This window comes from Aspergillus nomiae, assembly GCF_001204775.2.
Source record: "Aspergillus nomiae NRRL 13137 chromosome Unknown contig00199, whole genome shotgun sequence".
Classification (NCBI taxonomy): domain Eukaryota; kingdom Fungi; phylum Ascomycota; class Eurotiomycetes; order Eurotiales; family Aspergillaceae; genus Aspergillus; species Aspergillus nomiae.
This window is the reverse complement of record NW_015378254.1, coordinates 41,174-55,092: the sequence shown is the minus strand read 5'-3', so window position 1 is coordinate 55,092 and position 13,919 is coordinate 41,174. Positions and strand designations below refer to the sequence as shown.

General features: G+C 50.3%; 5 protein-coding genes across 5 annotated transcripts; 2 read left to right on the top strand and 3 right to left on the bottom strand.

Annotated features, from left to right (window-relative positions):
* Positions 1 to 939: 939 nt before the first annotated feature.
* On the bottom strand, positions 940 to 1,552 carry ANOM_007898 (SDR family NAD(P)-dependent oxidoreductase; the record flags this gene model as incomplete). Its single annotated transcript, XM_015553154.1, has 2 exons — positions 940 to 1,439; positions 1,495 to 1,552. 2 exons carry the CDS (start codon positions 1,550 to 1,552, stop codon positions 940 to 942), a joined length of 558 nt encoding a protein of 185 aa, XP_015405507.1.
* Positions 1,553 to 1,838: 286 nt separating this feature from the next.
* Positions 1,839 to 4,751, top strand: ANOM_007897 (C2H2 type zinc finger domain protein; the record flags this gene model as incomplete). Its single annotated transcript, XM_015553153.1, has 7 exons — positions 1,839 to 2,031; positions 2,142 to 2,552; positions 2,607 to 2,722; positions 2,785 to 2,896; positions 2,950 to 3,991; positions 4,045 to 4,460; positions 4,525 to 4,751. The coding sequence occupies 7 exons, from the start codon at positions 1,839 to 1,841 to the stop codon at positions 4,749 to 4,751; spliced, it is 2,517 nt and encodes an 838-aa protein (XP_015405505.1).
* Positions 4,752 to 8,153: 3,402 nt separating this feature from the next.
* ANOM_007896 (GATA-like domain-containing protein) lies at positions 8,154 to 9,744 on the top strand (the record flags this gene model as incomplete). The annotated part of the gene is made up of 4 exons (XM_015553152.1): positions 8,154 to 8,259; positions 8,308 to 8,492; positions 8,569 to 9,025; positions 9,098 to 9,744. 4 exons carry the CDS (start codon positions 8,154 to 8,156, stop codon positions 9,742 to 9,744), a joined length of 1,395 nt encoding a protein of 464 aa, XP_015405506.1.
* Positions 9,745 to 9,981: 237 nt separating this feature from the next.
* ANOM_007895 (uncharacterized protein) lies at positions 9,982 to 10,653 on the bottom strand (the record flags this gene model as incomplete). Its single annotated transcript, XM_015553151.1, has 1 exon — positions 9,982 to 10,653. One exon carries the CDS (start codon positions 10,651 to 10,653, stop codon positions 9,982 to 9,984), a length of 672 nt encoding a protein of 223 aa, XP_015405503.1.
* A 1,259-nt stretch (positions 10,654 to 11,912) lies between these two features.
* On the bottom strand, positions 11,913 to 13,919 carry ANOM_007894 (uncharacterized protein; the record flags this gene model as incomplete). Its single annotated transcript, XM_015553150.1, has 3 exons — positions 11,913 to 12,820; positions 12,885 to 13,649; positions 13,799 to 13,919. Coding segments are annotated over 3 exons (1,761 nt in total), but the record flags the coding sequence as incomplete, so codon positions are not given.

The following is a 13,919-nucleotide window of genomic DNA, read 5'->3' as shown; positions in this document are numbered from 1 at the left end:
AATTAAAAAAAAAAAAAAAAAAATTATTAGTTTATCCTTTTTGACGAATGGGTTAACAGAAGCAAAATGGTTGTCCAGTGTACAGCTTGGTGTATGTGCATACTCCAGGCCTTATCATGAGGGTTACTCCACATGTATACTTTGACCCTTGCTTTAGGCTTTTAGATTAAGCGCGGAGAAAAATAAAAGTGGCTCCAAGTTAAGCTCAAGATTTATAGAAAATGAAAATAAAAAAGAACTTCCCATGGAACCTGTGCTCTGTATGGCAGAGTCATTGTTATGTTGGGGTCGATACATGTTTACCCCAACATGTATGGGCCTTGGCAGTTGGAGACACCAGTTGGGATCACATCACAATAACAAGATATTTGAGACTTGGCCGGATTGGGTTCTTTTTTACTATTTCAAGGTTACTATAATCGCACGGAGCACAATAATATTAGGAAATGCTCTGGGATCAATGGTTGGTAGGTGTACAGTCACTAAATCAACTCGGAATTTCGGAACCTTAACTAGTTATTAACTCATTCACCTATTGTTAATAATAGAGCAAGAACTAATTCGCTGTGTCGCGCATATAAACACCTTTCGTGCATGCCAGCTTCACTTCATCAGTGCTGCACTAATTGAGTATATATCCCCCGTCCACAACCAAGGCATGGCCCTGCACAAAAGATGCGAAAGAGGAACATAAGAACAGCACAGTATCTGCGACTTCGTCTGGTTGCCCCATCCTGCTCATTGGGGCAATACCCACGGCGGGCCTCAGTCTCTCACGAATTTCTTCGCTGTGTGTGGTTAACGGTGTCTCGATTATACCTGGGCAGACACAATTCACTCTGATATTATCTTGTGAATAGTCTATAGCGTCAGACCGTGTCATGGCTATTATGGCAGCTTTGGAGCTACAGTAGGCAGCTGCAGACGTCAGTGAAACCATTACGCACTGAGAGCGGCGGAAAGAAAAGAAGGCATTGACTCACGAGCCTTAGAACGGCCAACCAACCCTAACTGGCTTGCAATATTGACCACAGCCCCCCTCTGAGGAGGGCGACTGGGATCATGGCTCGGTAGTGGCTCCTGATTGATCATCTGTCTCAGTTCTGCCCTTGAAGATAGCCAGCATCCTCGATAGTTGACATTGTTGATTTGGTCAAAGGTCTCCGTCGACATTTCTGTCGATCGCAGAGCATCTCCGAGGATTCCGGCGCAGTTCACTGCGTAGTCCAACCGACCAAAAGTATGGGCAACTTCGCCAATAAATGAGTCCACGAATTGTTCATCGGCGATATTTCCCGCTCGGACGACGAGGTGAGCTTGAGGGTAGGAGCTAAGGATTGCTTGTTTGGTTTCGTCTAACGAGATCGGGTTAAGGTCTGTGATCGCGATTCTGTCACAGCCCGCGGAGGCAAAACTTCTTGCAACTGCTGCTCCGATACCTGGGGGGCATGTTAGCCATACAAACCATAGGAGCTTCGCGATATCTTATCGCACCAGTCCCACCCGCTCCAGTGATGACGGCCACACCAGGAAATGTATAAGTGCGCGCCATGAATCCGCTCGGAGGTTGTCTCGAGCTCAGCTGTGGGAACTTCTTGCCAGAACGAAAGAAAAATGGATATATACTACTACCTATACACAGTAGTATCCAAATACATGAAGAATGCCCAATGAAGCCGATCGGGTTGTTGTTATGTTGGAGTCAGCAAGCCGAAGTGGGGCTGCCGGAGTGGCGCTAGTGTTGGGGTCAATCTTTCTCTCTTGTTACTTTCCCTCAAACTCCATTCAACCTCCTCCAAGTCAAAAGTCCACCAACCCACCCCCGAACCCCCCCTTGCATGCAATTGTCTCCAAGTGGGGAGCTATACCTATCCGAATCGTCTGTGTGTTACTTCCCCAAATGTCTTGATGCTGTCACAATCGTCCTCACCTCAACCTCGGGGCAATCGTCGCTCGAGTGTTGGAGCAAAAGCTCGTGTCTGCGATCATTGCGGACGGACATTCAGGAGAACGGAACATCTGGAACGGCACGTACGCACTCGTAAGTTGGACCCCGCCCTCGTGGAAAATCCAAGTAATAAATTACGTCGGATGTCGCATTGTCCGCCGTAAGTGGCCCATTATTAAGGATTCTTGTGCAGATACAAAGGAGAAGCCGTATGTCTGTTTCTGCGGGGCTGCATTTACCCGACGGGATCTGCTAAAGCGCCATACGCGCATTACCCATGAGAATAATTTGATATCGCCGACCTCACAGTCCCAGCAAGAAGCTACAGGGCAGTCGATTGTGCGGCGTACACCAGACCCTCCGGTAACTCAGCCGTACAATGTACAACCTGCACCACGCCCGGATATTCCTCTCGTACCACCTCCCATGGGGCAGTGGTCCGGGCCACAGCACGGACCGTACCTGGAGCAGAGCCAGAGCATGCTTAATGCAGGTGGTAATAGTTCAGGCTTAGGCCCACATCCTGCAGTAACTCATGATGCGGACATCTTACAGGCTGCTCAACTTCTGCTTCCTGGTAGCTTTCGGGACGCCCAGCCCCCTCGTAAGTATCATCCACCACGGTCCTCAGATAGGCATATGGCTAACCCCTGTCTAGCCCAGCCCTTGCCGTATCTTCCGGAGGAGCTTAATCATTTCCAAGAATTCACCCATTTCTTGGACTCCATTGGATTGCCTTCAGAATGGGTTCCCGCCCTGAGGGAAGTACCGCAGGTCAGGGCACAGTTCCTGCGGACGTGCCTGACCCGGTCAGGAACCCTAGAGAGCCGCAACAGGGTACCTCTCGTCGGAGCCAGGCGGAGCGCTCGCGCGCTGATTCGCCCTTCCGATCCTGGCTACCCTCGGTACCTTCTGAAGATCAAAGCTTAGGAACGGTTTCCGACTATGGTGAGCAGACCACCGAGTTCTGTTGAGATCCAGGTTACTAACTTTCTCTCTAGAGCCTCCTCAACATTCCACAAAGGTCATTCCACCGAGGGTTAGCGAAGAACAGCGGCTACGTCTTGCCGCTTCCCTAGAAGAGCATCGCCACCTTATCCCTGACTTCGTCCTCCCGTCGCGGCATACGTTAACAAGGTATCTGACATCTTTCTTTGATGGATTTCATCCTCATCTACCATATCTACATCTTCCAACACTGCGAATCAATGAGCGCGCCCCCGAGCTTGTTTTAGCCTTGATGACAATAGGTGCCCAGTATCGGTTTGAGCACCGGAACGCAGAACGGCTTTTCTATGCTTCCAAGGCAATTGTATTGCATAAACTGTCAAAAGAAACACACGCCCCATTGGCAACATATAATGGTATCATCCAAATACCGTTAGATAGCATCCGTGAACTATCCCAACAAACAGGTCAAGCTACAGCACTCTCTCCTTCGGAGAATGATCTCGGAATGATTGCGTGGAGACAAATCGAAACCATTCGCACCCTGCTCACCTTAATGGGATACGCCACATGGGAGAAGTCTGAACTGGTTCAAGAAGCTTTTAGTTTACAAGGCCTGTTGGTGCGGTGCCTGCGCGAATTCGGCTTAACTGAAAACATTACGGTTGCCCCAAGACACTCACCCATGCAGTGGCATGAGTGGGCGGAAGAAGAATCAATTCGACGTACTAGGTTCATTTCCTTCTGCTTCGTCCATGTCCATAGTATAGCGTACAACATCTACCCGGTACTTCGCAGCAGTGAGGTCCATTTGCGACTACCCTGTTCCACGAAGGAGTGGAAAGCGACCACCGCCCAGGAATGGGAGCTTGCTCAGAAAGAGGTCGGCGCTCAACAGCTGTTCTTTCAGGACGCTCTAGCACTCTTACTACAACCATCGCGGACGACAGTCCTGCTAGATCCGATCCCTGCGCCACTTGGAAACTACATTCTTCTTCACGGTCTTCTTCAGCGCATCCATCTTGTGAGTGAGCTCTCTTTACCGACCGGAGATCAAGCCCTTGCGCTACCGACCGAAGAGCTGAATAAACTCGAGTAAGTTGCCCCTATCTTATGTCTTTTGGTCAGCCATTGACGTTCCTCACTAGGAGAGCTCTCCGGTCCTGGACTTCAGTTTGGCAACAAGCCCCAGAATCGAGCCTTGATCCTCACAATGATAACGGTCCCATCCCCTTTACTTCGAGTTCACTATTAGGATTAGCCTACGTGCGCCTTTCCCTGAATCTGGGGCCATACCGCCAACTCGAGACAAGGGACCCATACCGTATAGCCTCTGCTTTGCACAGATCGCCTCGGCCTGGAAGAAGCTATCGACTGACTCCTGCACTTATATATTCGGCGCATGCGCTAAGTATCCCTGTGCGGCTTGGAATCGATCATGTTGCGCGCAGTCAAGCGTTCTTTTGGAGCGTCCGCCACTCGATTGCCAGTCTTGAATGTGCTGTCCTCCTCAGCAAGTGGCTTCTCTCTTTAGCAGAGACGGGGACTGATCAGAATTTGAGTGGTATGTACACATGGGTTAATCATCAGGATTTACAATGCGGGTTAGCTAATTTCGATTCGCCTAGATAATGAGAGTCGAATATTGAACTGGACACGTTGTATCGTCGAAGAAGCATATTCCTCGATGGACTTGGAAGACTGGGAAACCGTCCCTAGCTTGGACCCTGCCAGCCTTGGACTTGCAGTCATCAAGCTCTGGTCCCGCCTATTCCGAAAGAACACGCAGTGGCCGTTTATCAATGTTCTTGGAGAGAGTCTTGAAAAATACCTGACATTGATCCGGCCGGGCTGAAAGATTAGCATATGTCTTGGTATCCAGTATAGAGGGCGCTACTTGCCCCAGGGTACAATACCAGGCGGGTCGACAAATGACCTAAAAACAAAGCGACATCGGTAACTTCGGTTCTACCGCGTGTTCTTCAGCTCATACTAGGGTCCCCATGTGGGCCAACTCGACCTACTGAGCACTGCCTCCCCGTTCAATCGGTGATATTGTGGCCAAGCCAAGTACGGATGCAACGTCACGCATATATCTGGATAGTTGAGAGCCCTATTCTGACGAGCGCCCAGCTTGTTACACTATCCCAGTCCCATAAGATTCGGTAATCTTGGCGCATCGCGGGTCGAGGGTGCGCCTGAGGAGATAGGCATGGGTATTCAGCAGGACACCTTAAAGTCACGTATTGTCTTAAATCCAACTCAGATCGGCGGAAGATATATTACCTGTGATTTGGCGCTGTCGGAAAGCTTCAAGATTACCTTATCGGGATACTTATTGCTCGACGAAATCCCCACTGAGTGCAGGCGAAAGCATGTGCTATACCAGCATGGCACGTATATAGATATGGACATACCAGCATGTGCAGGTCTTCGGTCATACCCATAAGTACCATGGAGGTAACAATGGTGGGTGCCGGCACAGTTTCCTGGATACATATATACGCACCTAGTTATAGTTAGGAGTGCACTCCAGAATTATTATTAAGCGAGTGGTTGTTCTATGTTAACAGACGTTTGTTGGCACTTCAACCTTATGTACAGGCTTCATTGTGATCATGGATTGTATTTCAGACAATTGGAAATGATTTCAGAGTATAGATATAGCCTTGGCATTGGTATACTAGATATTTAGATGGATGAGATAGAGTCAATTTAGAATCAATACTAAGGTAGGGTAAGGAAGGAGATTAAAGGGGGAAGAAAGCAAAAAGAAATAAAAAAGAAAAAGCCGAATGTGAATATCAAGATAACCCAGCCAGGGTAAAAAAAAGATGTTGACGAGAGTGGGATTTGAACCCACGCCCCTTTCGAGACTGGAACCTTACTCCAGCTGAGAGATTATTAGTGAATGTTTGAGAAGATGTGAGATTGATAGTGGTACTAACCGCCTTAGACCGCTCGGCCATCTCGCCTATTGGTTGTAGAGTTGATTGATTTGTGGTTTCTTCAATGCAATGCAATAGCACCCATTCTATGCCATCGCTTTGTAAGACAGGAAAATTTAATGCACTTTTTACATTTGCTTTCGAGTTTTAATTGCTATTTGTCTTCGTTTTGTTTTATCTTGTTTTACCTCCTTTTACCTTGTTTGGTTCAGCCTTGGGTAGAACTTCTGAAGGGAATGTGGAGTTAGGAAGGGAAGTGGAGTAATGAAATATAGAATTGGCGGAAGAGGATAGTGATTTGTTGCGCAAGGCTGGGTGTCGGGTAATAGAACAGCCTGATATCATGATTTCCACTCAGAAACCCAAGACGTTACGACCATCGAATTCATCGGGGTTCAGACAGGGCGATCGTCCGTTTCCCTTCCCTTCTATTGAGGGCGATGTGTAGGACGGCATCTGTGGGACTCCAGGGTCAAATTAGCTCTGTGCACGAGTAATATGCTTCCAGGTAGCTAAGTTAGTCGAACATGCTCGAATCTTTGATATAGTGACGTAGGATGAGTGCTTAATATAGCTGCACCATTCCCATGGAACCGTGACTGTTGGCATTTATGAGGTCTGGACTCTGGGGTTGATGTTTGCCGCGGCTGTCGGTCCTCCGATGAATTGCCCAGCAAGGGAGTGAAAGGAACCGTCGTCTCGGTAATTCGTATGTAACATCTATAGGGATCTGGAGTAAGGCGAAACGTGGAATGCGGCAGGCCCAATGACCAAGCCGCAGTATCAGGTGATAAGGGCCCCGTGACTGAATATGACCTATCCCCTTCGGTCTGTTCATCATTTCCAGGGTCTTAGTGCTTCCCATCCCCCAGAGGAAGGTTTTATTTTCCCGATATGTTCTGGTTGAGACCAGGATAGGAGATGGAAATAATGCAAGGACAAACGATATTCCCCGAGAGAGAGGACCCGGTGCTGATTTTCGTTTGTACCCCAGCTGGTCAACCAATCACTCGGAGGAGGAGCCCTACACCCGCGTCCATGTAACTCGTTCCAATCTAGGTCTGACAAGACCCTCGGACAGATGTGGCTTGAGGTCTTTCATGATCCTTTAAGAGGAAGTGGATCACCAATGACACCTAGGAACTGAACGGTGAGCCGGTCATTTGACGGGAAGCCCATCCCACACCCAGCCTCTGATGGATATCCGCTGTCTGTTGCTGCTTAGTTCGGCCCCATTTCGTGGAAGGGGGCCTGAATAGTTATGTCTAGAATTCCGAGGGATCCAATAAAGAGCAATGAGAGTGTCGACGAAATACTACTAGTAGTAGTGCGGTGGCAAAGCATAAACCAATTGTCGCGTTAACATTTCAGGACATCTCACAATCATGACCTAATAGTCCCCAGGACTTTACCCGATGTGGACAAAACTACTAGAAATGCGGCCCAGAAGTGTTTAGTCTACGACGACGGACTGATTCTTCATGTACTGTACATCCCTCGCTCATTACCTTTGGTATTTACTTCAGGTGGACCGCCCTTTGTTCACCGTTTGCTCTTTAATCTCCTCTTGGACCAGTAGGAGCTCGTGGGAACGGCAGCTATCCAATGGTGCCATGATACGGCAGTAGCTTTCTTTCTCTTCTTTCTTTCTTTCCTTCCTTTTCTTCCTTTTATTGAACGCCTTTTATTCCACTCATCATCCACTTTGGTCATCCTCTCACTCTGCATACAGCATACGGTAAGACCAAAACAACGGGTAGGGCGACAAAGAGCGAGATCGTCGCTTGTTCTGCCTGCTTTAGCCCTCGCCTCGCCTGTCTCGAAACTACTGCATCTGCAGACTTCAACTGCGGCTGAAGAACGGTGTGAATATCTTGCGGGCCGAGTGGATAGCTTGGCAAGGGACGCTTGATTGCTTCATTGTGCTGCGAGGAACTTCAGGGTTTTACTCGGCCTTTGACAACGTGCCCTTGCAGTGGCTTCCCCAGACTAGCCAACGGTTTTGTCCCAATACGAGAGAGGGTATTCCACCTCTCATTGCACCTCTCTCTCTAGTAGTTATCGACCAAGTTTACCATTGGTTGTATCGCTCGCTTCCCCCTGCGTTGGTTGTGCTCTTTTCCACACCCCTCAATTCACCGCCAGGCTTCTTATCTGTGAATGCATTTCTGTTACCGCCATCGCTCCTTGGACATCCTTCTCCCAAACATGCAGCCACAACCTTCCCCCCGGACCATGTAGTTTCTGCGATACACTTCACTTGCTCCGTACTTACCTCTCGCCAAGTTTACCCCCACCTTGCGCTCAAGATGGAGTCTCTCCCGAAAGGCTTGGTGTCGACAACGAGGAAAGTGCCGTCGGAGCTGGACGACAGGAATATCGTGGATACAAGCGATGTTAGGCGACTGTGGAAAGGTAGCCCACTTCCTCCGATGTAGCGATAAGCTGACTCAGATGTTGCAGTATACAACACTCACCCTTCGGTCCATGAAGGCGACATTGGATACCGACTGGAGAACTTCTTCTGGAGGATTTGGAGTAGCGATCGACTTTGCGGCTCGTTGGACGGATCCACGCTGGCCAAACTGTTTCAACAAATATCCGAGTCTAATCCAGTATCGAGCTTTGCCCTTCAGCAGTTGAAGAAAGTGAGCAGACATAGCCCTACGACATTAAATCAACCTTCCCATGGTATAGACAAGAGACACTAATTTCGCCATCCAGGAAAGAGCGTCTCCTGCTGGAAGAGGAAGCGACGATAAACTGCAAGGGACGCCGGGCAATAGCGCCAGGAGAGCGCCTCTACAGCCCATCTTGAAAAAATCAAGTGCGCCCTCGGGGGACACACACAAAACAACTCGGTTGCTCCTTACCGGTCTAGAAGGCCAGAGCATTACGCGCAAACCATCCAACCCCCCAACTCCCGTTCCACAATCACAGCCTCTGGTGGGAGACTTTGATCGACCTGTTCCGAAGCCTAAGACCGTTTTTGTAAAAGGGAAGAATACCAAGCGTCGGCCGGTGATCATGCGACGCAAATCATCACAAACATCTTCCGGTGCAAGTACCCGTACCCAAAGCCCACAACGCACTGCGAAACTACTGACCCTGGGAGCTCGGACAACACCGTCCAAGCAGGAAGAATCCAGTGATTCTGAGGCTGAGGCAGTGCACATAGAGCGTAAGTCGCCGTTTCAGGGCTAGGAAATCACCCTCTAGGGAAGCTCCCCTTCAATTCCTAACTGCTCCATAGATGTCGTACCTCGTGAAAAGAGCAGTGATACGACCGACAAGCCACCCGAGCTGCCACCAGAGTTTCTACGCAACCTAAAAGAAATCCTCACCAATAAAGGACCAGACCCGCAGAGTACCCAACCGACGCCCCCCAAATGGGGCTTTGTTACCACGGACGATTGGACCCACTACGATGTAAGATATCTATCGGCGGAGAACTATGAACAGCCGTCATCAGAGTCGCTGGTTGATAAGGGCTTTCGTTCCCGCTTCACGGAGCAAGTTGGCTTGGAAAAAGAGTATCTGGCCAAGTCCGTGGGAGCGAGCTCGAAAGACGGACTACTGCAGTTTCTTCAGTCTAGATCTTTTGAATTCAAGGCCAGTGATGCATCTCATGCCCAGTCGGACTCGACTGTAGATACACCCACCACGAGCGCCGGCATCCCAATCCCAACACCAAACACTGATAGTTCTACAACATTCTCTACTAACAGCCTTGGTCGCGCGACATTTGGAGGCTTCCCAACTCTATTGACACCCTTCTCACTGACGCGCGGGCGCAGCAGCTTAGTCTGCTCATTGAAGAGCACCGGAAAAAGCAATCGGCAGGAAGTGATCCAGTGGGCAGTGACGAACAGCAGTGACATAATGCGGACACCTGGATAGCAGCTGTCGCCTTGGACGAGGACACTGGGTACCAGAGATTTTTGAGAACCAAGACGTAGCTTGGGGCTAATAAGAGATTCAGGGTCTATGATATGTATTAACGAAGACCAAGAGCAAGTAGAATACACGGCAAATATCATTTCCGCACCCAACCACCTCATGTATACAAACCACCCCCCATGAGACCAGCTCACCTCCCACATAGAACCCAAGAAGAAAAGAAAAAGGTCCCCATCATTAAGCAGGAGCAACCTCCTTCTCCCCAGTCTCCAGACCACCACCAACCCCCCGTCCACCGCGTAACCTCCACCACCTCAGTCCCTCGATGACCATGCCCCCAACCCAAAACACCAAGTTCACCAAATCCACCCAAACCGCATGCCTCATCCTCTTCGTTTTCTCCACCTCCTCCTCCGACCCCTCCCCATGAACCCCAATATACATCCCCCCAAACACCCCAAACACCACCAGCCACAAAACCACCAACACAAACCCCCACGCAAGCCTCCCCAACGAACCCACCATCCTCCTCTCCCGCCCCAGCTTATCCAACTTCACCATGACAACCCCATACCCAAGATACACCAACCCGGTCCCCGCCCCCAGCGCCCCCGTAACGAGCGCATACACCCACTTCGCATTCTGCGCATCCCCGTTCTTATGCGCCGCGCGCACGTCCCGCCCATACAGGCCCACGACGGTGAGCCCGAAGACGAGCTCCAGGAAGTGCAGCAGCAGCTGGCTGTGGGCTTTGAGGCGGGTCTTGAGCGGCGCTGGCGGTGGGGGTGGGGGGCCGCTGAGGTTGATCGAGTTGGGGTTCAGGGCGTCGTCATGGCCGTTTTTGTTTTTGTGGGTTTTGTAGGCTTTGTTGCCGATTTTGAACGCTTTGAAGAGGAGCATCCACCACATTTTTTGTTTGAGGTTCTTTTGTAGGTGGTGGGTGTGTTGTATTAGGTGTGGTGGCCCTGGGCTGGTATAGGAGACTGTAGAGAACTTCGAAGATGAATAGAGAGATAGGTAGATAGGTAGTATAGGTAGGTGGGTAGGTAGGTAAATAGCCAGAAGCAGAAGGAGATGCCCAGACTAAGACAGAAGAATTAAGAGAAAAAGACCCCAGTTCCCAAGGTCGAGAAGCAAGCGATCCAGCGCAGAGATATTAATTAAGTCCCAACAATGGGGAGGATATAATAGAAAGAAGGCGTGTGCCGAACGAGAGGAGTAAAAGAACTTTTTCTCAATGAAGAAAATCCCGGATAAAGGAAAGGCGAAACTGATTGATTGATTTTAAAAGAGGGAGGGGAGGGTGAGTTGTGATTGTCTATCTCGAGGATGGGAGTCGACTTACGCCCTTATATATGTCGTTGTTGGTATCAATGGATGGGTATACGGCTTTCAGTTGTTTTTGTCTTCATTCGCTTTATCTGTGGACTGGCCTGTCGTTTGAGTGTTACTATATTAAGTATCTTCTGTCTTTTTCTTTCTTTTTTCTTGGAGTGGTTTGCGCAGTTCCTGTCCATTCATTTGGGGGGTTGTATCCTCTGCTGAAACATAGAGATTTTGTTATGGGGTCGTTGGAGAGGTTGCGCGCGCTTAGTGATGTTGCTTTGGTTTTGGATGTTGTCTGTACATCCTCGGTAGGCGCTGAAGAATGGGTGGTGGTTGGGATTGGATGGTGATTGGGGAAGCGCTGGGGTGGACCGTCATCAATGGTCTAAATTTGGGACTGCAGAAGATAGTTGATTGGAGGATAATGCTTGTCATGATTAACCATACATACATACAAACGTCCATTTCTCAATCGCTGATCAATGGCAATCCATCCATGATTACCTGTGCTCCTGCCAAGACGAAGGACACATCCCAACAATTCATTGTTCCTCCCTATGCCCGTCATACATAACAAAATTAATTCGATACCGAATACCAGCCTGGTCTACAACCAGTAGCCAGGAAATCCGTGCATTACACTGCCGACGTCATGCTCATTAATATCTCTGAGTGGGGATTCATTATGCAACCAGCTGCTGAAAAAGAAGAATGATCAAAGGCTAAGATGCGATCATGCAAAAACCAAGACTAACAGTAACGCAAAGATGACAAAGGAAACGAAGAAGCACGGCCTCAAGGGTGAAACATCACTCCACACCAGTGGGCCGCGCATTTAGTTGTCAGGGTGGTCGAGTCGTCCCCCCGTCTGTCGCAGTTTTAGCGCCGGCTGTGGCCGTGGTCTGATCCCCCGGCGGTAGCGGAGTCTTGAAGCACGTCGGGGGTGCAGGTGGCGCCGGGGGTGGTGCAGAAACTGATTCCTCGTCGTCTTCATTTGCTATATAGTCATCGTCATGCAGTCCTGCCCCACCCATGGAGGAATGATCGACAGACGCCCGGTCATATCCCTGATCATACGCCGCTGGTTGAGCCGCCGCATTCTTCGTCGCGCTCTTCGTCGCCTTCTTGTTCTTCCGACCTTTCATCTTCGCTTTCTCCAGTAGTCTCTTCTTCTCTGCTAATCGCTTCCGTTCCTTGCGATCCTTGATCTCGTACTGCCGAATAAGAGCCTCGGGGGGACGACCAAAGATACTCTCATATTCGCAGAACTCACAAATCCAGATGTCTTCCATGCTCGGTGGGTGGTGAAGGTTAGCGTACTGCTGCTGGATCTTGCGCTGGCGTGCAGCCAAGGCGTAGATACTCCCTGGTGACCGCTTCTTCTTTTTACCTGCGGTTGTCGGATCGGCCCCTGGAGCTCGGTGTGACGATTGCCCTTGCTGATCTATCTGGGAAACGGCGTTGGGGCTGGTCTGCGTTCCTTGTGTAGAGAACCCTCTCTGGTTCTGTGCAGCCGGGGGTAGGGAATTGGGTGAACGATGTGTGGGGTACGGACTCTGCGCTTGCAGTGCCATACCCTTCGAGGAGTCGGACTCACACGTGAAGGTAAACTGGGTTTTTGTGGGGGTGGTAGTCTGTTGCTCCAACATGCTAACATTTCCCGATCCTCGAGGAGGCGAGGAGAATGCCGAGGCTGCAGCATTGGCTATAGCAGCAGAAATGATTCCTTGATCAGATTTTGCAGAGTCAACTGCAACAAGATGTGAGAAAAGTTCCCTAGGAGGGAAGGACATCCGAATTCACATGTTACTTACCTGGTGAAGACAGAACCCCGTCGCGGCGACCTGACGTCCGACCTTGTGGCCAACTAACCTGAGTATGGAGAGACAGCGAAGCCCTGCTTGTGCTGCTACGAGCGCCATGACGCCCAAGACGCCCTCTCCCCGCACCGGAAAGACCATTGGAGACTGGGGATGCAGGGCTTCCAGTGCCATAGAAAGTACTCACATGACTTCCTTCCCCAGATGTAGGTGCGGAGCTTGCGAGGCCCATGCTGGAAAATTCAGGTGAGAGCGTGGAGTGGTGACCCGCCAGAGTTCCCGGTGTGGGGATCTTGCGTTTCTTCTTATTGTTAGTGTTCTCAAAGGCATCGTACCCGTCGGGACCTGCCGAGGATGACTTGATTTGCGTCCGTGGTCCGTTACCCGGGTGTCCTGGTGGCATCGTCGGGGACGAGGACGATTCACGAAAGCCAGCACTGCGGCGCACAACCACTGGGCCATCTTCGTCGCCGCTCTCTGCGTCAAAACCGTTCTCATAAGGGTGGTGGTGGTCGCGCTCAGGGGTCTGCTCAGGGCCGTCACACTGCTGTACATAAACCTTAGACTCATTCACAGCTTCTCCATTATCTGTACACGTTCCGTAGAACAGTTGCGTCGCTGGGGGAGCCGGGGGGTAGAGGATGGACTCGGCCGCCTCGGAAGACAGCCGAGAGCGAAGAGTACGCTTGGGAAGGGGACGGATCAGCCTATCCGGATAGACAGGCGACGGAGTATCTGGGGCTGTGTTATACATCCCATCTGCGGGCGACAGTATCAGCAACTGAACAACCAGCAGATCCTCTCTAGGGAGCTTGTCATCCAGCCCTGGGACAATCTCCTGAAATGACACATATCCAGGCCAGATGATATCCCCCAGAGGAGTAGGTATCCTTGGTGAAAGGACATACTCAGCGTAGCAGTCATTATGCCAGTGTCTTCGTCTCTTTGAACCTCCACAACCACAGCCACACGGGCTTTTGTCTCCTGACACTCCAGTTTGCTGATGATGAATACGACTAAGTCTCCCCC